The sequence below is a fragment of the Homarus americanus genome, unplaced genomic scaffold (assembly GCF_018991925.1).
Source record: "Homarus americanus isolate GMGI-L3 unplaced genomic scaffold, GMGI_Hamer_2.0 scaffold23578, whole genome shotgun sequence".
NCBI lineage: Eukaryota > Metazoa > Arthropoda > Malacostraca > Decapoda > Nephropidae > Homarus > Homarus americanus.
In genome coordinates, this window is record NW_024733231.1 from 1,781,187 (window position 1) to 1,805,710 (window position 24,524).

A 24,524-nucleotide genomic window follows, 5' to 3' on the forward strand; every position below is an offset into this window, starting at 1 on the left:
CACTACAACACCAGCACTATAATGTTCACTACAACACTAGTGCTGCATGTTCACTACAACACTAGTTCTACATGTTAACCTCAACACTAGTATTATATGTTCCCTATAACATCTACACCACAGTTGTAGTACAGCACTATAATATGTGTGAAAAGTTCCAACCTTCCTTAAATATCCATTTTTTTGCAGTTGGTGCCGTAATTTCAACTCGATGAGCTGCCAGCGACGGTCAAATCTAGTAAATCAAAATGAATCATCGCGACAACTCCCCTGTCTGGTCATCCTCCTCCTCTGAGGAAGAAGACGACGTCTATACTTCGCTGAAAAAATATTATATGTCTTATATAGATTTTTGTGATGTATATAAGAAAAATGTTCAAGGTGAACTTGGACGTGGAGCAGAAGGTACAGCGTACTTAGTAAATAGTGGTGAACAAAACTGTGTCGCAAAGATCGGCCTTCCAGAACATGATGAAGATTATCTCCTCGATGAAGCAGATATGCTTGTTGAGTTGGATGGTGCTGGAGGTGCACCAAAGTTACTTGCTCTGTGTAAGGAGCGGAGGGCGGGTATTTTAATGAGTTTTTGTGGGTCCCAAACTTTCAGAAGCTTTGTAGCAGAGAGGCCCCCGCTCAATGCTTGCTTATTTGTTTTATGTCTAATTGGGAAAGGTTTAGAAGAAATACACAAAAAAGACATTCTTCACAATGATGTGAAGGCCGACAACATCATCGTGGAGACGGTTGGTGATGGTCCGGAAGATTTCGTCATTCATTTCATAGACTTCGGCAGTGCTGCAAAATTTGGATCCGAGGTTTATGAAGAACTACGTGAAAATGAGGAAAAACCCATCAACCTTGCACCCGAGGTGGTCGAGGGTGAATGTCTGTGTACCGAGGCCTCAGACATTTATTCTTTTGGGCTCGTAATTCTCAACACAATCATGGGATACGACCAGGTTCCATCAGCACTAAAAGACCTCGAAAAAAACATGGAAAGGGAAAATCCCGGAGACAGACCACAACTAAAAGAAGTAAACACCCTCTTGAGAAAAATTTATTTGGATTACGAGGAAGAATTGACTGAAGTCGTTGGGGTGGAATCTGCTCCAATGACCGAAGACCTAGGAGTGGAATCTACTCCAACGACTGAAGGTGGAATCTGCTCCAATGACCGAAGAGGAAGAATCTACTGACTGAAGTCGTGGGGGTGGAATCTGCTCCAATGACCGAAGACCTAGGAGTGGAATCTACTCCAACGACTGAAGTCGTGGGGGTGGAATCTGCTCCAATGACCGAAGACCTAGGAGTGGAATCTACTCCAACGACCGAAGTCTTAGGGGTAGAATCTACTCCAACGACCGAAGTCTTAGGAGTGGAATCCTTTTCTTCGACTGAATTTTGCCCCCCTAAAATAAAAAAAATTCTGAGAAAAGGGAGTCTCTTCTGGCCCCTTTCCCTCTGTGCACTGCTAGTCTTAAGTGCACTAGTAGTTACCAAGAAGGGACACCTTTCTCCTTCCTCCAGGTGAACATCTCACAGCATTACAAATTTTTATTGTCTGTTGTATTATTTTTTTTAACAATAAAAGGTATGATTTTTATTACTTTTATTTTACCACTGCATGTCTACACATATTTTGTTTGCTTACAATAATCTAATCTCTTCCCGATAGTTTCCAATGCTCCCCCTTATCTCCTCTTTAATTCCCTCTCTGATCTCCCTCAAACTTTACCTACAACTATCACGGGTGCCACAGCTCTTCAGATGTTGTCACACATTTTGTCACATAGAGCTTATAATAAGTTTTCCTGGTGTCGTTCACAGTCACATAACCATATATCATATCTCATATTTTATATAACATAAAATGTATTCCTGCCCATTACAGTCACGCCATTTCTCTCAATAAATGCATATAAAACGTGTGCACATTAAATAAAGTGTAAGAATACCTTTATTATAACGAAGAGGAGAACCAGGGAAAACACAAACATCTTGACTAAGTTGGGTTTCTTTAATCACTAACATTTCGGAAAATCATTTTCCATCATCAGAGTCTAGAAAGCAAACAAAAATTTTAAAACGTTTAAAAAATTACAGGTGATGTACAATAAAAACGCAATATTATTCCAAAATTTACCTTCCGCAAAAAAAAGAGCATTATAATTCAAAACCAATAAAAATGACGAGCGACCTACGTACAAAACTTAAATCAGAAAAGAACAAACTAAAATATACAGGGGGTATTACCTTAATTTAGACGAGCCTAAGTGTGAAAAACACAACAATTCACAGAAAGCCATATCAGAAATGGCTGGCTTTACTTTATATACCGTAGATAGACAAGGCTTCCATAATGAGGAGGTCCGTCTCACAGTTGATCCTGCCATGAAGTGAGAAATCAGACTGCGAAAACGGATGGTCATGTTGGAGGGCGTGGTTACGAATAGCTGAATGTGGTGGTTGTGTGATTAACTGGCCCGTTCGAACAGAACGGCTCAAGTGGTCATGGATGCGAGTTATCAAATGTCTGTTGTACTTATATATGCTGCCCTACAGCTAGCACACGTAAATTGATAAACAAATGAGGATTGCAGGTGTGTGTGTGGGTATGGTGTCTTTAGTTTTAAAGAATTTTTTAATTGAACTCTGGGTTTTGAAGACTAATCTAAGAGAAATTTGTGATAGAATTCATTGAAAAGCTTCTTAAGTTTGTTTCTAAGGATGAAACTGAGTGGACCTGTGTACGGAATGGTGAAATAGATAAAATATTTAGGAACGGTGTGCATTTGAGGCTCACTATTCACTATGTATGGGAATAGAGTTAAATAATACCAACGCTTTTATATTGCTTTATGACCAATAATATAAAATAGACTGTGGCATGACTCTCCAAACACGAAAGTATAGTATTTCAGTCAGCATGACACTGGAAAACTTCAACAGACAAAAGGGCCAACTGTGTACTCTTTACCACACACTGTCTACAGCCTTCTTCACCAAGGATCTTCGTTTGGTCAGTAAATCTTGATGACAGTGTTTGGTGTTTACGCCTCGAATGTGTCCGTCATGCCTTCTTTTAATATAAAACGTAAAATTTATAAATAAAAGGACTTGAGAATAATAATTCCGATTGAATTAAACTTATGCAATCACATAAAACAGAATATGACGATTCAGATAGTGTGTGTGGTATTTCATGCCTTTTTTTGAGTTTGGGCAGGAAATTTACGAGAAAGTAAGAAGATTATGTAAGGCCATTCTTCAAAAGAGAAATGTGTAGCAAGATCTACGGTAGCCACCTTAGTGAGAATGTAACTCATTAATCTAAAAACTTATCAAATTTTTTAACGTACCCTGTAAAACTGAAGAACAAATGAGACTACCCCACTGGAAAACTGTTCAATAGAAGAAACCCACAAACTAGGGATTTTAATTTCGCCGAAATCATCAGGTCAGTGTTAAATTAGCGTCTACCTGAAACTTTTTCCTAATATAGGGATTTCATTTACGTGTGACATCATTTTTTAATCCATCAGTATGTTTAAATAACTCGAATTGGCATTGAGTGTCTTTTTTAACCTAATTTCATGTCATTTGTTAATTTATTATTTACTACTTGTTCAGTTGTCGTTTTATTCCTTTTTCTATTTTTTTTTCATCTTTCAATTATGTTTTGTTTGTAAGAAAGCGGTAAACTAGCCGGTCAGGAATACCTCTAAGGGTCAGAACCTAGATCAATGGAGGCAACTCAGTGCTATAGTCATGCTGTCTCACATACAAACTGGATCCATGAAATTGAAGATAAAAAAAAATCACCACTGTGTCTATACATCATTTTAATATACAATTCATCTCGACAACAACTGCAAAATTGTTATGTCTTCCAAAGATCTGCCGGCAACGTAGCCGACACTGCACTCTACCACCCTCACTTTCCCAACTGTAAAGTCAGGGAAATTTCGAATGCTCCGATCTCGAACCAATAAACTTTAGGATAGGAGAAAAGTAATGTATCCACCCAGCCGTCGCATCCTTTCCTAGTGTATATGAAGGAGAATGAAGAGGTGACAGGAGAAGTGAAGAGTTATATGAAGGAGAATGAAGAGGTGACAGGAGAAGTGAAGAGTTAGCAGTATTGTCTACACCTGACCATCAAACTTAGAACATTAAACACTGATGTCAAACACGTAGTCTGCTAATCACAGAAGGGTGTATGGATACAGCTCTTATGTTTGATTTATACACCAAATTTAACTCTCTCTACAGTAGTTCAAATCTAACATTCACAGCCACGAAATAAATTACAGTACAGGATTCAACTGATCATCTTAAACACCTTTTCGGTTTGGTGTGAGTAGCGGGCTGACTTCAGTATGTCTTATTTTGTACCTCCACACCTGCTGCTGTAGTGAATAAAAAAAAATACCTTAACCTTTCGTGTCCATTTTAAAACAGGAGAACAGTCAAGGTAACCTTTTTGTGTTGACTGGTTAATTACAATGACCACAGGTGTGTAATACCACCAGACTTACCTGTAAATACCGTGGGAAAGCCGGGAAACGGTCTCCTCGGCACCTGACAAACAATCGGTCACTATCAGCGTTTGCCATGCGTCGCCATGAGTCACCCCAAACGCTTGCCATGAGTCACAACCAAAATCTGCCATGGATCACCCCAAGCGTCTGCCATGAGTCACCTCAAACGTCTGCCATGAGTCACTTGAAACGTCTCCCATGGGTCACCCCAAGCGTCTACCATGAGTCATCTAAAACGTCTGCCAGAGTCACTCTTAGAGTCTGCCATGAGTCCCTACCATCATCTGCCATGGATCACCCTAACTTTCTGCCACAGTTCCCTCACCAGACACCATCATCTGCCACGAGTCACCACGCAGCGACACTGGCGTCATCAGAGAGGGGGTGTGGTGAGGGGGGAAGAGGCACTAGGCAGCAGTGTTCATTCTCGCTGGCGACGCTGGAAGGTAAGGTTAGTGTTTCATCCTTCCTTCCTCCCCTTACACACACACACACACACACACACACACACACACACACACACACACACACACACACACACACACACACACACACATACCTTAAATACATTCCTGACTTCTAGAAATTTGTGGAACCTGCATATCAACTCTGATGAAGTGTAGGAAGCCGCTATCATGATATAATCAATACAAATAAATAAAAAAAAAACAATAGACTTACTGGTATATATTATCATTACTAACAGACGAATGAGAAGCAATAACTCCCCCTCCCTTCCATCCCCCACGAGAGGCAGAAAAAAAAAGGTAATGGCGCTTAATGGTACTCATCTACTGGTGGCGGCAGAGGTGTGGGTGCCGTGGGTGTTGCTCCGCCGGGATGACAATGGTACTCTACTTTCTTCCGGCATCCTTATCGAATTTATGAATATCTTCGCCTCCAAATTAAATTTCACGTAAGCATTTGTGTACGACAGTTGAGAGTTGAGTGTTAATTTATTTATCTCTGTAAAAAATGATTATGAGGTGTGTGTGTGGGTAATAATAATCTATCTATATAAAATAAAGAAGTATGTCTGTTTGTGTGTTTGTTTGTGTGTCCGCACGAGAATCTCGGAAACTACTTTACCGATCTGTAGTGATGATGGATGGTGTTATATGTAGTGATGATGGGTGGTGTTATATGTAGTGATGATGGATGGTGTTATATGTAGTGATGATGGATGTTGTTATATGTAGTGATGATGGATGATGTTATATGTAGTGATGATGGATGGTGTTATATGTAGTGATGATGGATGGTGTTATATGTAGTGATATGGATGATGTTATATGTAGTGATGATGGATGGTGTTATATGTAGTGATGATGGATGGTGTTATATGTAGTGATGATGGGTGGTGTTATATGTAGTGTATTATATGTAGTGATGCTGGATGTGTTATATGTAGTGATGATGGGTGGTGTTATATGTAGTGATGATGGATGGTGTTATATGTAGTGATGATGGATGGTGTTATATGTAGTGATGATGGATGATGTTATATGTGGTGATGATGGATGAAGTTATATGTAGTGATGATGGATGATGTTATATGTGGTGATGATGGGTGGTGTTATATGTAGTAATGATGGATGTTGTTATATGTAGTGATGATGGATGATGGGTGGTGTTATATGTGGAGTGTTATATGTAGTGATGATGGTTGGTGTTATAATATGATGATGATGCGTTATATGTAGTGATGATGGGTGGTGTTATATGTAGTGATGTTGGATGGTGTTATATGTAGTGATGATGGATGATATTATATGAAGTGATGATAGGATGGTTCTATATGTAGTGATGGATGGCGTTATATGTAGTGATGATGGATGATGTTATATGTAGTGATGATAAGATGGTTTTATATGTAGTGATGATGGATGGTGTTATATGTAGTGATGATGAATGATGTTATATGTAGTGATGATGGTTGGTGTTATATGTAGTGATGCTGGATGGTGTTATATGTAGTGATGATGGATAGAGTTATATGTAGTGATGATGGATGTTGTATATGTAGTGATGATGGATGATATATATGTAGTGATGATGGATGGTGTTATAGTAGTGATGATTATACAATAAATATAATATAATAATTAATGCTAAAAAAATATACTTTGCTGTACCGTTGTAGTGAAAAACATGGTGGAACTTACATACACCGTTAATGAACTGTTGATGGAAGAAGAATTTTTGAGGACTGAACAGTGAGACAATGTGGAGCCTCCCGGAGGGTGGCGTCCTACCGTGGCCTAGCGGATGAGCCGCCCGGAGGGCGGCGTTTCTGCCAATAATAATAATAATAATAATAATAATAATAATAATAATAATAATAATAATAATAATAATAATAATAATAATAATAATAATAATAATAATAATAATAATTAACGGTTTATTGAAAAAGTTCTGCAGCCCGAAGGCTGAAAATATGCATTGAAAAAAAATTACTTATTGCATACAAAGACATGGGGTGGGTGGTGTCATTTAACAAAAGCTTTCATTACTGAAAGGAGAAGGAACATGAATTGAACATACAAATTATTATTGTTTACAGTTGATGGCCCGGGCCTGGGTTGGTCATTGAAACACCAGATGGTGTGGTATTCACGTGGTGTAGTAACTCGTCCTCGGGTGTTGACATGAAGGACCTCACGTGGTCATGGAGACACCGGGTGGTGTGGTGTTCACGTGGTGTAGTAACTCGTCCTCGGGTGTTGACATGAAGGACCTCACATGGCCATGGAGACACCGTGTGGTGTGGGGTGGTGTCACAGTACCTCACTCTGCCTGGTGGTGTTGTGTTATCTCGTAGTCAGGTGTAAAGCCGGCCCACTGTTGTACCCAGGGTGGACGGATTAACACTGATACTGTCAAGTGCTGAATTCACTGGCTTAACACTGTTCATCACTGTTCAACACTGATCCCACTTCTTTCCGAATCGAAATTGTCACTTTTGATTATGTTGATATCCCGATGGTGAGGATGGGTCGGGGAGAGGGACTTCAGGAATGGACCGACGTGGCCAAGGGGGCCACTGCTCAGCAGGAACAGCGCCCAAATAGGTCTTGACCTTACGGTGGTCAAGGATGTAGTGTGTGTGTGTGTGTGTGTGTGTGTGTGTGTATTTCTGTGTTTATGTGAGTGTGACTGTGTGTGTATTTCTGTGTTTATGTGAGTGTAGATGTATGTATTTCTATTCTTTTATTAAATAGTGTATGCACGCGTGTTAATATAGAAGATGTCTAAAAAAAAAAATATATATATATACACCTTTCTCTACAAAAGTCAATGGATATCGCACAAATGCTTCTATTACAACAACATTGTCCACAGTGATGATATGCGAGATCTCCTACAAGTGAGGAACAATGTTGCTCCTGTAAATACGAACATTAACGCGTCATCCACAAAAATCCGTAGAGTAGTGTGTATACAGTTTTCTGGGACACCCTTAGCAATGTGTTAGTGTTCTCAGGCGTATGTTATCTGGCAGGTATTCAGTGATCAAGTCCGTGGATGGAGAATGGGGACGATTCTTACCAAATGGTTCAACCACAGGAATGATCGGCATGATTCAGAGGAAGGTAGGTAGTCGCCCGTTATTAGCGTCAATAACAACAATAATAATAATAATAATAATAATAATAATAATAATAATAATAATAATAATAATAATAATAATAATAATAATAATAATAATAATAATAATAATAATAATAATAATAATAATAATAATAATAATAATAATAATAAAGGAATTTCACTACAGGAGGTGGACATGGCACTGGGACCTTTCAGCATCACTTACATCAGGTCAAAGGTCATCGACTTTTCCGTGCCACTCTATATCGACAATTTCGGCATCTTCCTCCCTCGGCCGCGTCAGGAGCGGGATCTAGCTGGCTTCACTAAACCTCTCGCCCTGGAGGTGCTGTGACGCTTGACCTCTCAGTATTACAGTGACATCTTGTTACTACAGTGACCTATCAGCACTAGAGTGACCTCTTATTACTACAGTGACGTCTCAGTTCTACAGTGACCTCTTATTACTACAGTGACCTCTTATTACTACAGTGACCTCTTATTACTACAGTGAACTCTTATTACTACAGTGACCTCTTATTACGACAGTGACCTCTTATTACTACAGTGACCTCTTATTACTACAGTGACCTCTTATTACTACAGTGACCTCTTATTACTACAGTGACCTCTTATTACTACAGTGACCTCTTATTACTACAGTGACCTCTTATTACTACAGTGACCTCTTATTACTACAGTGACCTCTTATTACTACAGTGACCTCTTATTACTACAGTAACCTCTTATTACTACAGTGACCTCTTATTACTACAGTAACCTCTTATTACTACAGTGACCTCTTATTACTACAGTAACCTCTTATTACTACAGTGACCTCTTATTACTACAGTGACCTCTTATTACTACAGTGACCTCTTATTACTACAGTAACCTCTTATTACTACAGTGACCTCTTATTACTACAGTAACCTCTTATTACTACAGTGACCTCTTATTACTACAGTAACCTCTTATTACTACAGTGACCTCTTATTACTACAGTAACCTCTTATTACTACAGTGACCTCTTATTACTACAGTAACCTCTTATTACTACAACCTCTTATTACTTATTACTAGTAACCTCTTATTACTACAGTGACCTCTTATTACTACAGTGACCTCTTATTACTACAGTGACCTCTTATTACTACAGTGACCTCTTATTACTACAGTGACCTCTTATTACTACAGTAACCTCTTATTACTACAGTGACCTCTTATTACTACAGTAACCTCTTATTACTACAGTAACCTCTTATTACTACAGTAACCTCTTATTACTACAGTAACCTCTTATTACTACAGTAACCTCTAATTACTACAGTGACGTCTCAGCATTACAGTGACCTCTTATTACTACAGTGACCTCTTATTACTAGTGAACTCTTATTACCACAGTGACCTCTTATTACTACAGTGACCTCTATTACTACATTAACCTCTATTACTACAGTGACCTCTCAGCATCACAGTGACCTCTTATTGCTACAGTGACCTCTCAGCATCACAGTGACATTCTTATTACTACAGTGACCTCTTAGCATCACAGTGACCTCTTATTACTACAGTGACCTGTAAGTGCTACAGTGCTCAGTTGCAGCATTAGACAGGTGCTAAAGGTCCACACAGTTGACTCCAGATTCTCCAAAGTTCAAAGGCTAAATTGTCTCTTAATTTGAGATGTAAGAACCAGCTTAGGTTGGCTCACTTAAGTTACGAAACAGCAGAAGTCAGTTTAATATGGCGTTGAAGCTGTACTAAGACTGTACCTGTACGGCTTGTTGTGTCAGGATGAAAATAACAAATAAGGAACACCTTTGTGGGGAATTAAACCCATTATCTAAACTCTGAGTCTCAAAGAGCCGTACAGTAAAGTATCGAATATGGCGTTGAAATTTCATCCAGACGGAATTCTTATTAGGCACCCGTTCCTTCGCCTGGCAGGTGTGGGTGACTCTGTTGCTGGTAATTGCGGCCAGTGTGGTTCTTGGAGTGTTCGCCAACTGGGTGACGGAAAGGTGGCGCCTCCCAGGTACTCAAGGCGTCAAGGAAGGCTACGTTTTCCGTCCCAGCTGGCTCCTGAGGGCTCTGCTTTTGGAGCGTAAGTACCTACTGCAGAAGGGGGAGGGTGGGTACATATCGCCAGAGGGGGAGGCTGAGTACTAATTACCGGAGAGGGAATATGAGTACTTTTGGTGAGGAGGAGACACTGAGAGATAGAGTGACGAAGACGGAATCAACACGAAGTAAATGGACGGATCACATGAACATTAGGCACCATAACAAAATTAATCTAACCTAGCCTAACCAAACATACCCTAATATAACCTAGCCTAGCCTAACCTAACTTAACTTAACCTATCCTAACTTAACGTAATCCCCTCAGAGAGCACTTGGGTGTTAATCATCAGGTGAAATAAACTGGGTGAATTAAATCTTTACGTGATCCAAATGATGAGTAAAAAAAAATCAACATCTCAAAGCCTGGTAGTCTTGTACGTTTGAGGGTCGTGTACGTTGGTTCGTGTACGTCGGAGGGTTGTGTACGCTGGAGGGCTGTGTACGTCGGAAGGTTGTGTTCGTCGAAGAACAACTTAGCATGGAAGTACGAAGAAAATAGAGTTTGAATTTAATAATTTGTTGAGAATGATGGATATAACAAAGGTAAATTATATAGAAAAGATTAAAAATGAAAGGGGGGGAAAAAGAAGGAAAGAATTAAATTTATCAATAAACCCGCTGACGTGAAGCGTGAGAGACAAAAAAACTTTGTTCCTGTTTCATTAATCCCTGTCCACTGTTTTTATGTTCACAAAAATACTTTCATAGTCTCAATTATTTGTTCATTATTCTAAGCCATACACATGCGCACAAACTCTAAGTTTAACTCTATAACTCAACAGGACGAGTTTTCCATAATAACAAAGTCGGTAATGAAAATGGACAGCAACAAACATTCAGGCCCCCACAAGCTGATATAATTAGAAAGTTTTAGCTTCCCTTGAGGCCTGGAGCGTCTGTCCTCCTAATGTCACCCTCCACACAGCCGTCGACAGGCTGCCGACGTCGCTGACGGGTCGCGTGTTGCTGGGGGCGTGGCTAGTGGCGGGTCTCATCCTGGGCTCGGCGTACCAAGGCGTGTTAACCTCCTTGCTGGCCGTGCCCCGCGTCGCCGTGCCCGTCGACTCTCTCCAGAACCTGGTTGACTACGGCCGGCTCCCGTGGTCCGTAGAATACGGCACTGCACTCCACCAGCTGTTTGGGGTAAGATTTATATATATATATATATATATATATATATATATATATATATATATATATATATATATATATATATATATATGTATATATATAAATGTGTGTGTGTGTGTGTGTAGAGAGAGAGAGAGAGAGTTTTCCCAACTTTATGACACGTCAACATGATCTTGGTACGATGCAGGACGCCAAATCAGGAATACAGAAGAAGATCCACGAAGGCGCTTTCCTGGTGACCAGTCTGTTCGAGGAGAAGGAGCGGATAAAGACAGAGAGGTTCGCCCTCCTTTGTGACTTCTTCTCCATGAAGCAGGTGAGGCGATGGTCAGTGTAAGATTACAGGTGAAACGCCCAATAATCTTCATCTTCGGAATACTGAACAGACTACGGTACCCTAAATAATCACTATTCATATTAATTTTATTACTGAAATAAATATACTGTTACTATTATCAATTTCATGATACAAGCATTGAGATATGTTCTGTTTTTGACATCAGGTGTGTAAGAAGATGAATTACATTACAACATAAATTCAGTGTCATTACTTGGTGCCTGGCAGGTGATGAGCGACGACTACAGTGCGACTGGGACGTGTAACTACTACATCGCCTCGGAAGTGATCTGGGCCTGTCCCATGGCCTTCACTTTCACCAAGGGCAGCCCCATCGTCCAGCACTTCAACAAGTGGTGAGTCACCCTACACTTGGCTTTCACAAACATCATCTATAAAAGATCTAAACTTTAAACCTGTGACAGCGTGGGGTGATGGTCGCGGGACGAGAGGAAAACGAATGAATCAACAGGCCTATTTTCTCACACCTGACTGACTCGGCTAATAATTATACAAAACGGTTCACAATTAAAATACCAGGATTATGTAACCATACAGAGAATACAGTAGCTTCCTGAAGGATGTTTGTGTGAACATTAAGAAAAATGAGAGTGAACGAGTGTTGTGGCGCTGTGCTATACGTGATCTTTCAACTTCATCGTTACCGTCTATTTCCATTTCATGATTGTTCGTGGAGGCTGATGATGATGAGAGAGTCTGGCTTGGTGAACCGCTACCTAGACGAGCTCACCTCCAATGCCACCTTGTGTATGTTGCCCCCGGGGAAGGAGCGCGGCATCATCACCCTCGTCCTCTCTCTCACTGACCTCGCTGGCATCTTCCTCCTCCTGGTAGTAGGTGAGCCTTTGTGTACCCAACCCCATACACTATTTATTCCTGTAAGCCCGCACATGGTAAGTCATGGCACACATTCCAGTTCCGCCCTGGTTTGCTGCCTCATATATTAGGGTGTTAACTTTATACTTGTTGACGTATTCAATCTTACGTCTGGCAAGTAATGAATTTTTTTTTAAAAGTAGTCATACGTTTATAATAATGATAATAATAATAATAATAATAATAATAATAATAATAATAATAATAATAATAATAATAAAATGCAATTGACATATTGGCATCACAAAAATTGTGACCAACTCCCAGATTGCTGATCAGATATTCTGCCTCATTTACACACAATTACAGGGTTTCAATTGTTTCTCTTACTTTGACAACACAATATATATATATATATATATATATATATATATATATATATATATATATATATATATATATATATATATATATACTTTGACAACACAATATATATATATATATATATATATATATATATATATATATATATATATATATATATATATATATATATATATATATATATACTTTAATATATATATATATATATATATATATATATATATATATATATATATATATATATATATATATATATATATATATATATATATATATCGTTTCTCACTATTTATCTTTTTTCTCTTGATTTATCTGTCGTCCTTTATTATTATTATTATTATATTATATTATTTAATACTTTTTATAATTTATTATTATTATTATTATTATTATTATTATTATTATTATTATTATTATTATTATTATTATATTATATTATTTAATATTTTTTATAATTTATTATTATTATTATTATTATTATTATTATTATTATTATTATTATTATTAATATTATTAATATTTTATTTTCGCCCCCCCCAGGCGAAAATTTACCTGTGCCCTGGTGGGCTAGTCCCGTAAAAAATATATATACAAGTTCTACGTATTGAGAGATACAACACTGTATCACGATATTTATTACATTCAACAGGGCTGGCGGTGAGCACCATTATCTTGGCAGTGGAGAAACTGGTGCACTTGTTCTAGCCTGACCCAGTGACGCCATCCAGCCACTGGAGATGTCTTCTGATGGTGACTTATAAAGAAACTTTATAACATCAAAGGGTAGTCTCATCAAGACGACAACTAAAAACTTAATTCAATTGATAGCAGTTACGATGGTTTGCTGGGCATTTTAAAAATAATTTATGGAGACAATTTTAATATACTCCTAACTTACGAGACAATTTCAACGAGAATTAAAGAAAACTAAAATTAATTTTTAAGGTGTCTTCTTAAGATACCTTTCAAGACAACTATAGATTACTCCGGGTATAATTTTTAATATGGTTATCAAGATAATATACAGGGTAGATTAGGTCTCAGATTATTATTATTATTATTATTATTATTATTATTATTATTATTATTATTATTATTATTACGGATGTTACTTCTGATAATTCATTTTAATTTAGTATTTAAAGTGGTCTCGAAATTTGGTACACGAAGTTCATACTAAGATGCGACCACACTAACGGTAACATGGTTTGTGACTGAGATAGGTAAACACTGGTTTGGAAATAGAGTGGTGGATGAGTGGAACAAGTTACCAAACATCATCATTAACTCGAACACGCTGGATAGCTTCAAACATAGGCCCAGTACGGGCCAATAGGCCCGCTGCAATTTCCTCCATTCCTATGTTCTTATGTAGACACACGGCCACACTAACGGTAACATCTGTTGAACAAGTAGACGTTAATGTTAGCAACAATAGTGTTGGGAACATTTCGAGCAATAGAGATGCTTCCCGCATATGGTGGTAACATTGGTAGGCAATATGTTGGTACTGCTGGTGTGGACTGTTTACTTCACCATAGTTTCCAACAATGGTGCCACCTCTAAGGCCCACATATTTGCCAACAGTGATACAAACATTGATGCATCCATGTGCCTGAAGTTGTTGCCAACAATGCTGACAGCTTCTACCGAACTGTCTGAAACATTGCTCCCAACAAAGTTTCCGTTCGTGTGGCTACGCCTTTAGGTGTTATACAGTATATATATATATATATATATATATATATATATATATATATATATATATATATATATATATATATATATATATATATATATATATATATACTGTATATATGATCTACTCACTATACTTATGGTAATTGTATCTGTAAATAAATGCAAGTCCTCGTCTTTGGTATCATTAACACTCTAAGCATTGTTGTTAACCGGACCTAAACATAAACAGTGGGCAAGATATAAGAGTCAACCTTGTGGAGGTTTATTGTGTCTGTTAGTGAGAAGCAGCGAGACTCCCGGAGTTGTTGTGACCTGACTTTATACAGAGGAAAGTTTGAGACTTTCTGAGAGGTACTTGTACCAAACACAACAACTATACAGAGATACACAGCCAACTGGGAATATTATATTATAAGTTGTGCAGATCTACACTCAACAAATTTGAGTCCAAAATATAAAGATGTTGCAAGTTGTACTACACGAACACTTGAGCCTAATAAGTGAGTTGAAAATAGTACACAGCCTTTCAGCTCAATAGAAAAATGACAGAACTTTACTACACTACAAGTTGTGAGGCATCGTACACTCGAGGTATTTCTCACAGTGAGGTGTAATCCTACACAGATGCCATGCAACACAGTGGTCTGGGGGAGACTCAAAACACTGGTTGACGACGCTTAACAAGACCAACCAGCCACTCTACACGCGCTTCACACTCAGGAACACGGCCCAGACTCGTAGTAGTGGATCTGACCAGAGAGCTTGTCAGTGTATTGTGCCAGCGCCTCCTTATTCGTCCACAGCGCCTCGTTCCTCTCCTCCACCGCCATCCTCTGGGCTTCTACGTTACTTATAATCTCTATTAAGTCTTGGTTTTCTTTGGTAATGTTGCTGTGCGTTTGCTCCAGCTGTTCATTCCTCACCATTATTTCTTGACTCTTAATTTTCAGCTGTTGTATTGTTTCCTCCAGCTGTGTGCATTCCTCTGCCAGCTCCATTGACTCTTTCTCGATTTTTTTAGCGTTTTCCTCCAGCGTTCCTTGTGCATGAAGCAGGTCACTGTTGCCTTGTTCACGTTGATCTCTTTCCTCTTCAAGCTCCCTGGTCTTGTGCTCCAGATGCTCCACCGCCGTCTCTAGATGAAGGCTTCTTCCTTTCTCGAGGAGCGCCTCGTGAGTCTTCAACCCCAACCGCTGTTTCAGATGCTCGTTTAATAGGTCTACATGTTCAAGCTCAACCCTCAAACTGAGAATCATATTTCTCACCTCTTCTACCTTCACCTTGAATTGTTGCTGTATCTCCTCCATCATCTGTAACTTAACCAGCACCTGCTGCCTCTCGTTCCTCACGTAACTGGCTTTCTCGAACGCGTCCACAGACTGAGTGTTCAGGAGGGTTTTGTCAAGCTGGAGTCGCCGGATCACTGAGTCACGGAGGAGTATGTCTCTCCGTAACACATCCACCATGTTCCCACAGCTGTTGTGTTCTGTAAAATGACAGATAAGAGGCAGAGAGGAGGGGTAAGGAGACCGGGACACACTACCATGAAACTATGTAAGAGTTTTCGTAGGGAGTTGGTGAGGTGAGTGAAGGGGGAGGAGGATTGACCAACAGAGATAAGTGAGCGTAATACTTATGAAACCCAGTAACTACGAGTATTTAGGTCTGAGGCGGTAGGTCTCCTCACCCCCCACTCCTAAAATACTGCACAATGGTGTAATAATAAGACGTAAGCTATACGAGAGGAACAGATATATGTAAGTTATTTACAACACAGAACTCCTATATGACAAATGGTATAAACTAATCTATTTTGGTTTACACAGAATTGTTATGTCAATGAATTTAGGTGCTTCAGCGGTCAGCATCTGGGAGCGCCACCTCCCGAGTCGTATTTCATACCCTCGACAGACAACTTAAAAAAAAAATCAAGAAAGACCTTCCATACTAACACTGGCACCGAGGGTCACCTGTCCACTTTAGACGAAACTAAACTGCATCCTTCTGGACGATCTTCGCGATTAACCGAATTGTTGTACGAGTGTTGTCGCTGTGCAGGACAGTGTACAGCACTACGGTGTCTGAATGTCGATCAACAGCGGCATGAATTAGAAATATGCATCTCTCATAATTATTAATTGCTGATGGCTAGTGTATTTACTAATCCAGATTAGTTGAAGCACAGTAATACATTGTAATAACATGTCTTTAAATAAATCTACCCCTTACAATCTTGTACTATTGATAGTGTTTATGAACTCTACTAGACTACAAGCTTAAAGACCATAGTTGTTTAATTGTTGAAGCGCAGTAATACATTATAACATCAGCAATAACGCCTTTACACTTACCGTATATAACTGAGACAATTTACCTTCTTTAAATTTGGATTGTTATAATCTAGTGTTTGGACCTGTTTTGAGCACCTAAGTCCTACTTAAAGTACCGTACATGTGTGTGTGTGAGAGAGAGATTGACAAGGTTTGGAAACTGTCGGTGATGACAGTAACATTTCTCCTCCAGGAGCCTCACTATCTGACCACCAGAGGAGTTTGGGATTATTAAAACTGTTAATAAACTTGAGATATATTTCACAATGTGTTGCATAATGATTCACAGATGACATTTTAACTACTGTGAACAAATAAAGAATGGTGATACTAGTAACAATATTTCTAATAAGGAAATTTAAGATTTAAAAATGTATGATAATTATGACAATTAGTTAATATTCAAGTCTATGCAAAGATTTAAATAATGACTAACTGATAATGATAGAAATAGTTTCAGCTGTGCTTGGTCTCACGTTTGTCCTGTGGCCTCGCTTACACACCTCCGTCACCTCTACACCCACCTGTCACACAACTTTAACTGGGTAACGGAGGGGAGTCTTGGGACCTACAAATCATAGCAGACTTTAATGTAACAAATAAGGCTTATTTAGCGCCCTTTTGAAATTTGTGTTTTATTTTTTTACACTCCTTGGTGCACCACTCAAAGGCTGGGTACACTTTTCATCAGTTTTTCAATGTAACGCTTGATTTTCGACAACTGGATCTAAGCTGGAGAAACTTTAACATTATTGGATATCAGAAACAATACAAAAATCCCCGTCATATCAACGACAAAAAATCGTTATTATTATCACGGATGACATTCTGGCCAGGTTGGGTTTGTCTGCACAGTAATGGCTACTCGCATTGGTCTCATATGCAGTTTTATTACATCATTCCTGGTAGCACTTGCAGTCTCACTCAGCGGTAGAATGGTACAGGTACAGTACACTCGGCAAAGAAACGCTATCTTTCCAATTTTTGTGCGAAACAAAATGACACCACGAACGAACGTTTTTGATAAAGGCCCACGAGGCTTATTGGTAGTCATGATCAATCATATTGCAACGAAATAATTGTATATTACAAATGAAGTAACTAAATTAGGCCTACCAGAATAGGTAGGAAATGTCTCACAGTCACGCCTACCAACCCTAGCGAGACAACAGGATTATTCTGTTATAAATTCATTGGACCCTTCCCGAAAGATACATTTTTTTTACGGACTGTACAGTGTACAGTCACCCACAAAAGTCCTGTCACCTCTCCTGTTGCTCCACGAACCCCGAAATTCAGACTCGTGAACCCGAAGCAGTAGACACTCGTAACTCAGGAGGAGAGGCGAGAAGACTTTTATGAGTGACTGGACATCTTCACACAACTACTGAAGTGCATCAGCCAATATGGTGTTGGTTGGTGCTAACATTCCCCCGACCTTGGCGCCAGATCGTTCACGACGGCCATCAAGTCGTCTACCTCCTGTTCCAGCCTCTCCGCCTCCACCTCTAGCTGCTGCCTCCTTCCCTCCACCACCTCATTCTCCCTCTCTCCCTCCGCCTTCTTCTCCTCCAGTTTTCTTTGTTCGCTCTTTAGTTGTGCTATTTCCTGTTCTAACATTATGTTCAGTGCTTCGTCGTGAGTATTCTTAATCTCAAGCTGTCTCTTCTCTTCCACCAGCTCTGTCTTCCTTTGATTTAATTTTTCCTTCTCCTCTTCGGCTTTAGTCTTTCTCTGTTCCACCAAGTCATTCTCCTCTCTCAACTGTGTGCCTCTTTTTTCTTTCTGTTTATTTTCTTCTTGAAGCTCTGTGTTCTTCTCTTCTATCATTCTCTTGCGTTCCCCCAACACCTGGTTGTTCTCCTTCAGGAGGGTCGTCTCTTGCACCGTTCTGTTATACTCGCCCTTCATCTGCACGTTGTTGGCCTTCACTTCCTCTATCTTGAAACTCAGCTGCTGGATCTCTGTCTCTCCCTGGTTGGCCTCTTCGTTCATCTCTCTGACCTCATCCCCTACTTGGCTGACCTTGTTCTTTATCTCGTTGGTCTCCACCTGGAGCTGAGAGATCTCTCCGTCCACCCGTTGGATCTCTGCTCTAGAGCGATTGTTCTCAGTCTCCAGGTTGAGGAGCTGAGTCTCCCGGAGGGTGACTTCTTGGAGTAGGTCTTCCGTGTTGGTGTTTGTGGTCAGCACGTCTGCAGGAAGAGTCATAACCGTACGTGTTACCTGTATGTTCGTATTTCGTAAAAAACATGATATCTTTCAAAACATAAATGTAGTGTCTTCAGTTTGTCCGGCCACTTTCAGTCCCCTTCGTTCTACATATCATTAAAACTCTTTTTATGGTATATAGGAATTAGAAGTCTGGTAATACTGTACAGATCAGAAAAAGCTCTCGTTTATGAAATCTACTTCTCGGAGTGACACTAAACGCTGCCACACCACTACACGCTTACAAGACTCTCGGCGCTAAGTCACAACAAACAGTATACACGACTTATTGTCACCATGACGAGAGGCGCTGCTCAAACTACACCATCATAATAATTATTGAAATTAACAGCAACAACAACAAAGGCAACAACAACAACAACAACAACAACATAGGCAACAACAATAATAACAATAATAATAATAATAATAATAATAATAATAATAATAATAATAATAATAATAATAATAATAAAGCATTGAGCAATATTTATCGTATTTATAATCTTTAGTTTTGCAGGTGTGTGTGTGAACTATAAAGGTTCAATATACCTGCCTGAACACACCTGCCTGTATCTGTATGCACCTTTCATTATACACATACCTATTACGTTTTAATCAACACCTGTCATCACGCACCTTTTAACGCACACCTTTCATTAGGTGTGCAGTAGATATGGGCGCAACATAAGTAAATTTGCTGACGACACTAAAATAGAAAGCATACAGAGAAGGGTGGCAAAGCAAATCCCGGGCATTAGGAACCTTGAGTATAGTGACAGATTAAACCATCTGAATTTGCACTCCCTCGACAGACGTAGAGTGAGGGGCGATATGATTGATGTGCATAAATGGAAGTCAGGGTTAAACAAAAGTGAAATAAATAAGGTACTTAAATTATCCAACCAGGAGCGAACTCGTAGCAATGGTTTTAAATTATACAAATTTAGATTTAGGCGAGAGATAGGTAAACATTGGTTTGGAAATAGAGTAGTGGATGAGTGGAACAAGTTACCAAACAGCACCATTAGCTCGAATACGCTGGATAGCTTCATCCATAGGTTGGATGGATATATGAGCAATAGGGGTTGGGTGTAAACAGGAGTGCTGCCCTCACATACCTACAAGCACACACCTGCTCTCACACACCTACAAGCACACACCTGCCATCACACCCCTACAAGCACACACCTGCCATCACACCCCTACGAGCACACACCTGCCATCACACCTCAGCTTACATGATCTACGTGTGTAAACATTAATCTGTATGTTCACTGTATGTTCCTTCACCTTTCTCTAATGAAGGCTTTTGTTAAACCACCAATGTATGTAATAAGTCATTTGTGTCCAATGTATATTTTCAGCCTTCGGGCTGCAAACTTTTTTAATAAACCGTTAATTATTATTATTATTATTATTATTATTATTATTATTATTACACACCTACAAGCACACGTCTGCCATCACACACCTGCCGTCACACACCTACAAGCACACACCTGTCGTCACACACTTGCTAGCATACACCTGCTTTGGTATATATCAACATAGTAATCACACTCACGGGACAGGTGTATAAAAGTACAGTGAGAGTAGTACCTGTTGGATGTGATTGCTGCAGGTGTGTGGATATCTGCTGACTCAGGCTCTTCACACCTGCTGACACCTGTCGTAGCTCTGCAAACGTAAAGACACATGTAGTACAAGGGGCAAATTCTTAAAGGTTCGTAAGATGAATTTTCCTCGTAGACAAAAATCTGCACATAACTGTTTGACTTAAGTTAAAACACAAAAATAAAATCCAAGAATATCATCAACATTACACATTACCTAAGAACAATTAAGGTAGAAAATGGAAGAAAATCACCAGGAAAGAATTGTTTATCCCTCCTCCTCCTCCTCCTCCTTCCTGGTGTTATGTTAAGGTAAGAGTCCCAGTGTAATCTGTATGTTATTTCTGCAACAGTGTGGTTTATATTAAGTCAACCATTTAATTTCTACATATTCACTCACAAGGAATATTTATCTTGCACACTTTTTAGAATCTGGACACTGGGAAAGGACAGGATACAACAATATACGTAATTATGATGTTATTAAATGGTGGGGGGATGGGCGCACATCGCCTAGGTAATAAGGCATAGGTACAGTTATTTCTGTTGATGGACACATAGATATAGTACAGTACATCGATATGACACCAGGACACAACCGAAGATGCTATAAGTGACACAGGTGTGTGTTGCTTCATGTGAACACAGCTCAGACTTACCTGGGGTCACCTGACAACCTTCTTCACCAGGAGCTGAGACCGAGAGAGAAGGGAACTTACACTGTCAAGAGTAGTTTAACAGAAGTAGGTGAAGCAGAAACTGACCTTGAGTTACATCGTCCTGCTGCTGACGGTGGGTGGTCAGCCACGTCACCACGTCGTCCATGTTACTCCTCGTCTCGGAGGCGCCTGTAAGCATAAGCCTCCGGGTTAATTAATACCAATGTAATTGTTAGGTCGAGGCGCCGATATTAATTTGAATACCGGTAATTCAACAGGGTTCTGCATCTCAAAATGTTAAACTAGTTTTATCCCCTTTAATACATTGTGTGTGGAGTCTAATACTCTTACAAAATAATTCACCAAAACTTTAGGCAGAACATAATCGGAAACAAGAACAATCAGCATTGTGATAAGACATTGGTAAATATGATACCAGGACTCAGTCTGGTCTTTTCATGCGACTTGACCTTCTATCTTTTCTATTACTAAAAACAATTCACAGTACAATATTGCACTGTTCGTTGCTGTCTATTAACGAGCACCTCCCAGATGTTTCCAAGAGTGACGCAGCGAGAAAAAAAAAGGGGGCAAAATTCTCTTAACACCTCACAGGAACTCGTTGGAGCTTTACTGAAAATGTCAGACGCAGGTGAACAATCCGAGATAAATCAACAAACTTTGTGTCAATATAGTGCCCGAAAACTTACTCGACATGTGACAGTGTGATAAAGAATGAGAAAATAGCCGTAAATTTGACGATAAATGGAATTGGAATAAAGTCTTACAAACATATGAAAGCAATACTAATTCCTGTTCTCTGCGTTAGTTGTACGATGAACTCAGCTTCCCGTCGCCTATCTGCATTATGTAATTGTTCATTGACTGTGTGTGTGAGGACCATCTGGCTGCCTCAGGAATCTTTGTTGAATATACTGCTTGTTATGATCATTGTTCAACTCTATAAGTACTGACCAAACATTCCATACCCCTAAGACAGACTACTGAGATAGCCGGAGAACCTCGAAAGGGAAAGGGACAAGGTCGTTTAACTGTAGGGTAATTACATATGGTTCAGGATTTATATTATTAATACATTCTCCATCCTTATATGGAAAGTTATCAACTGTATATCCTGTACGTTTGACTCCAAATTATACATGAAAACTAATAAACCCAACCCACCGCCTGGGATATATATAATCGCGCGGAAAGTTTCAGTTTGAGTAAATCTGGTTGTTTGAAAGATGGCTTGAGACTTTTTTATCATACGTCTATGAAATTGTTGATTAAGCGTAGGGGTGACACAATTTCCCTTTGGCACTTTCACTATAAATTTCACCAAGATATTTGAACATTAAGTAACTATTGAAAGTGCATTTCATATTACCTTTAGCGTAGTTCCTGAATTCGTCGAGTATCTCTGCCAGAGCAATTTGGTTGAACACGGTGTTTCCTGGTAAGTCGCTGTCATCCTGCTGGGGAACGCTGGCGGGAAGTACACCCTGCCAAGCGACCACCCACACAACCGCTACCAACACACAGCTCATGATCCTCACCAGTACAGCTGTGGACACAACTGGTAATGGCGGGAACAGCGACAGCAGCAGTATCTGTAGGTCAGAGGCAGGACATAAGCACCGTTGACTTGATATCAACACACGCTGCCATATCGTCACCACATTCTATATTTTTCTCTGATTCGCCTCTGAAATATTACGACGCACAGTCACTACTGTAAGTGTGTGTGTGTGAATGTGTTCTCGAAAGGCTCTTTTTTTTTTTGGCACGAAAATAAGAGTCGAGAAGAGTGTGAGGCGGTTGGGTGTCTCAAGAAGCAATACATCAGCCTCTGTCTGTTCAAGCACACACACATACACACTGCCTTGAATACCTTCCTTACTCACACTACAAATAGCTCATTCATCTTTTCTCTTATATTTTATCATGGGAATAATTATATATCTGAACTAATCCTCATCTTTTATTAGCTGGTAAATCAAAATGATATTCTTTGTAATTAAACCCACTCAATAAACGGAATACTGTATATGAAAATGTCCAGATAACCGGATACCATATTGGTCACTCTGCCTGCCACGTGAACTACAGACTAGAGACACACACGTCTATGTTGCTGCCTTGTGTAGAGAGGCAATGGAGCATCACTCATCCTAATTATATAGTGGAAGCATTATGTAAGTGGGACTGCTGCGGTGATAATAATCGTCAGGCAGATCACAGTGATGGCAAATAATGGCCCTGATGTAATGAAGACCAAAAAGTTTGATATTTTGGTTAATGGTGAACTTTATTTTCATAACTTCTTAACGTTTCACTGGCCTCAATATTGTATGCTTTTATTCATTGTTCCATTCACGTCTTTGCTTGGGGGTAAAGTTTACAGGAAACAGCCCCAGTTCTTGTCTTGCCCTTCCTACTTCTGTCAACAACTTAGTCATATTACATACCGCTGTTGTTGCTGTCCTGGGATAGACTGGCCAGAGAGCAGCCGGCCGACGACCTTAGTTCCACCCTCAGACGTCTCTCAAGTACAGTATTCCCAGGATCGCTTATAGTACCCCTTCGAGTACCAAGTTTGACTCACTGCTGATGGAATGTACACCCACTTGAGATGGATCCATGTTATACTCTGGCAAGTATTGACAAATTTTCAGCTAATTAATCTCTGCAGTGTTTCATTTCCTACTAAAGGTGAAGACAAGTAGAATAACCAAAATTGCGTTAAGACTGCAGTTTCGGACAATACGCCCTAGTAGTTAAGCAATGTGTTTTTTCCGATGGTTTAGACAGTTTTAAGACACTTTTCTTCTATGATGTTTCCGTCGCAAATAACCTAATATTATCTTACCTAACCTCCTAAGGCTCCACGGTATAGTTCATTAATTTGCGAGGGAAACGTCAAAGAAAAAAATATATATATCTTAAAATTGTTAAACCATCGGAAAAACACATAGCTCAACTCGAGATCCATATTGTCTGAAACTGCAGTTATACCAAAATTGCATAAGATAACATTCAACCATAAGTTACGG

At 39.4% G+C, this 24,524-nt stretch overlaps 3 protein-coding genes across 4 annotated transcripts; 2 read left to right on the top strand and 1 right to left on the bottom strand.

Annotated features, from left to right (window-relative positions):
- Nucleotides 1-248: 248 nt before the first annotated feature.
- On the top strand, nt 249-1,196 carry LOC121869472 (serine/threonine-protein kinase shk2-like). Its single transcript, XM_042370824.1, has one exon. The coding sequence runs from the start codon at nt 249-251 to the stop codon at nt 1,194-1,196; it is 948 nt and encodes a 315-aa protein (XP_042226758.1).
- A 4,091-nt stretch (nt 1,197-5,287) lies between these two features.
- On the top strand, nt 5,288-14,663 carry LOC121869534 (probable glutamate receptor). Its single transcript, XM_042370905.1, has 9 exons — nt 5,288-5,457; nt 8,047-8,137; nt 8,323-8,481; nt 10,086-10,242; nt 11,188-11,405; nt 11,581-11,709; nt 11,959-12,086; nt 12,428-12,588; nt 13,601-14,663. The coding sequence occupies exons 1-9, from the start codon at nt 5,312-5,314 to the stop codon at nt 13,654-13,656; spliced, it is 1,245 nt and encodes a 414-aa protein (XP_042226839.1). The 5' UTR covers nt 5,288-5,311; the 3' UTR covers nt 13,657-14,663.
- A 238-nt stretch (nt 14,664-14,901) lies between these two features.
- On the bottom strand, nt 14,902-24,267 carry LOC121869535 (trichohyalin-like). Of its 2 annotated transcripts, none has more exons than XM_042370908.1 (5): nt 23,940-24,254; nt 22,859-23,081; nt 21,574-21,657; nt 20,796-20,873; nt 14,902-16,138 (listed from the first exon to the last, which is right to left on the bottom strand). In XM_042370908.1, the coding sequence occupies exons 2-5, from the start codon at nt 23,016-23,018 to the stop codon at nt 15,369-15,371; spliced, it is 1,092 nt and encodes a 363-aa protein (XP_042226842.1). In that variant the 5' UTR covers nt 23,019-23,081; nt 23,940-24,254; the 3' UTR covers nt 14,902-15,368. The 2 variants fall into 2 exon arrangements, with proteins under 2 accessions (XP_042226842.1, XP_042226841.1); XM_042370907.1 differs by lacking the exon at nt 14,902-16,138 and adding an exon at nt 17,227-19,177 and having other exon boundaries at nt 23,940-24,267.
- Between the last annotated feature and the right edge of the window lie 257 nt (nt 24,268-24,524).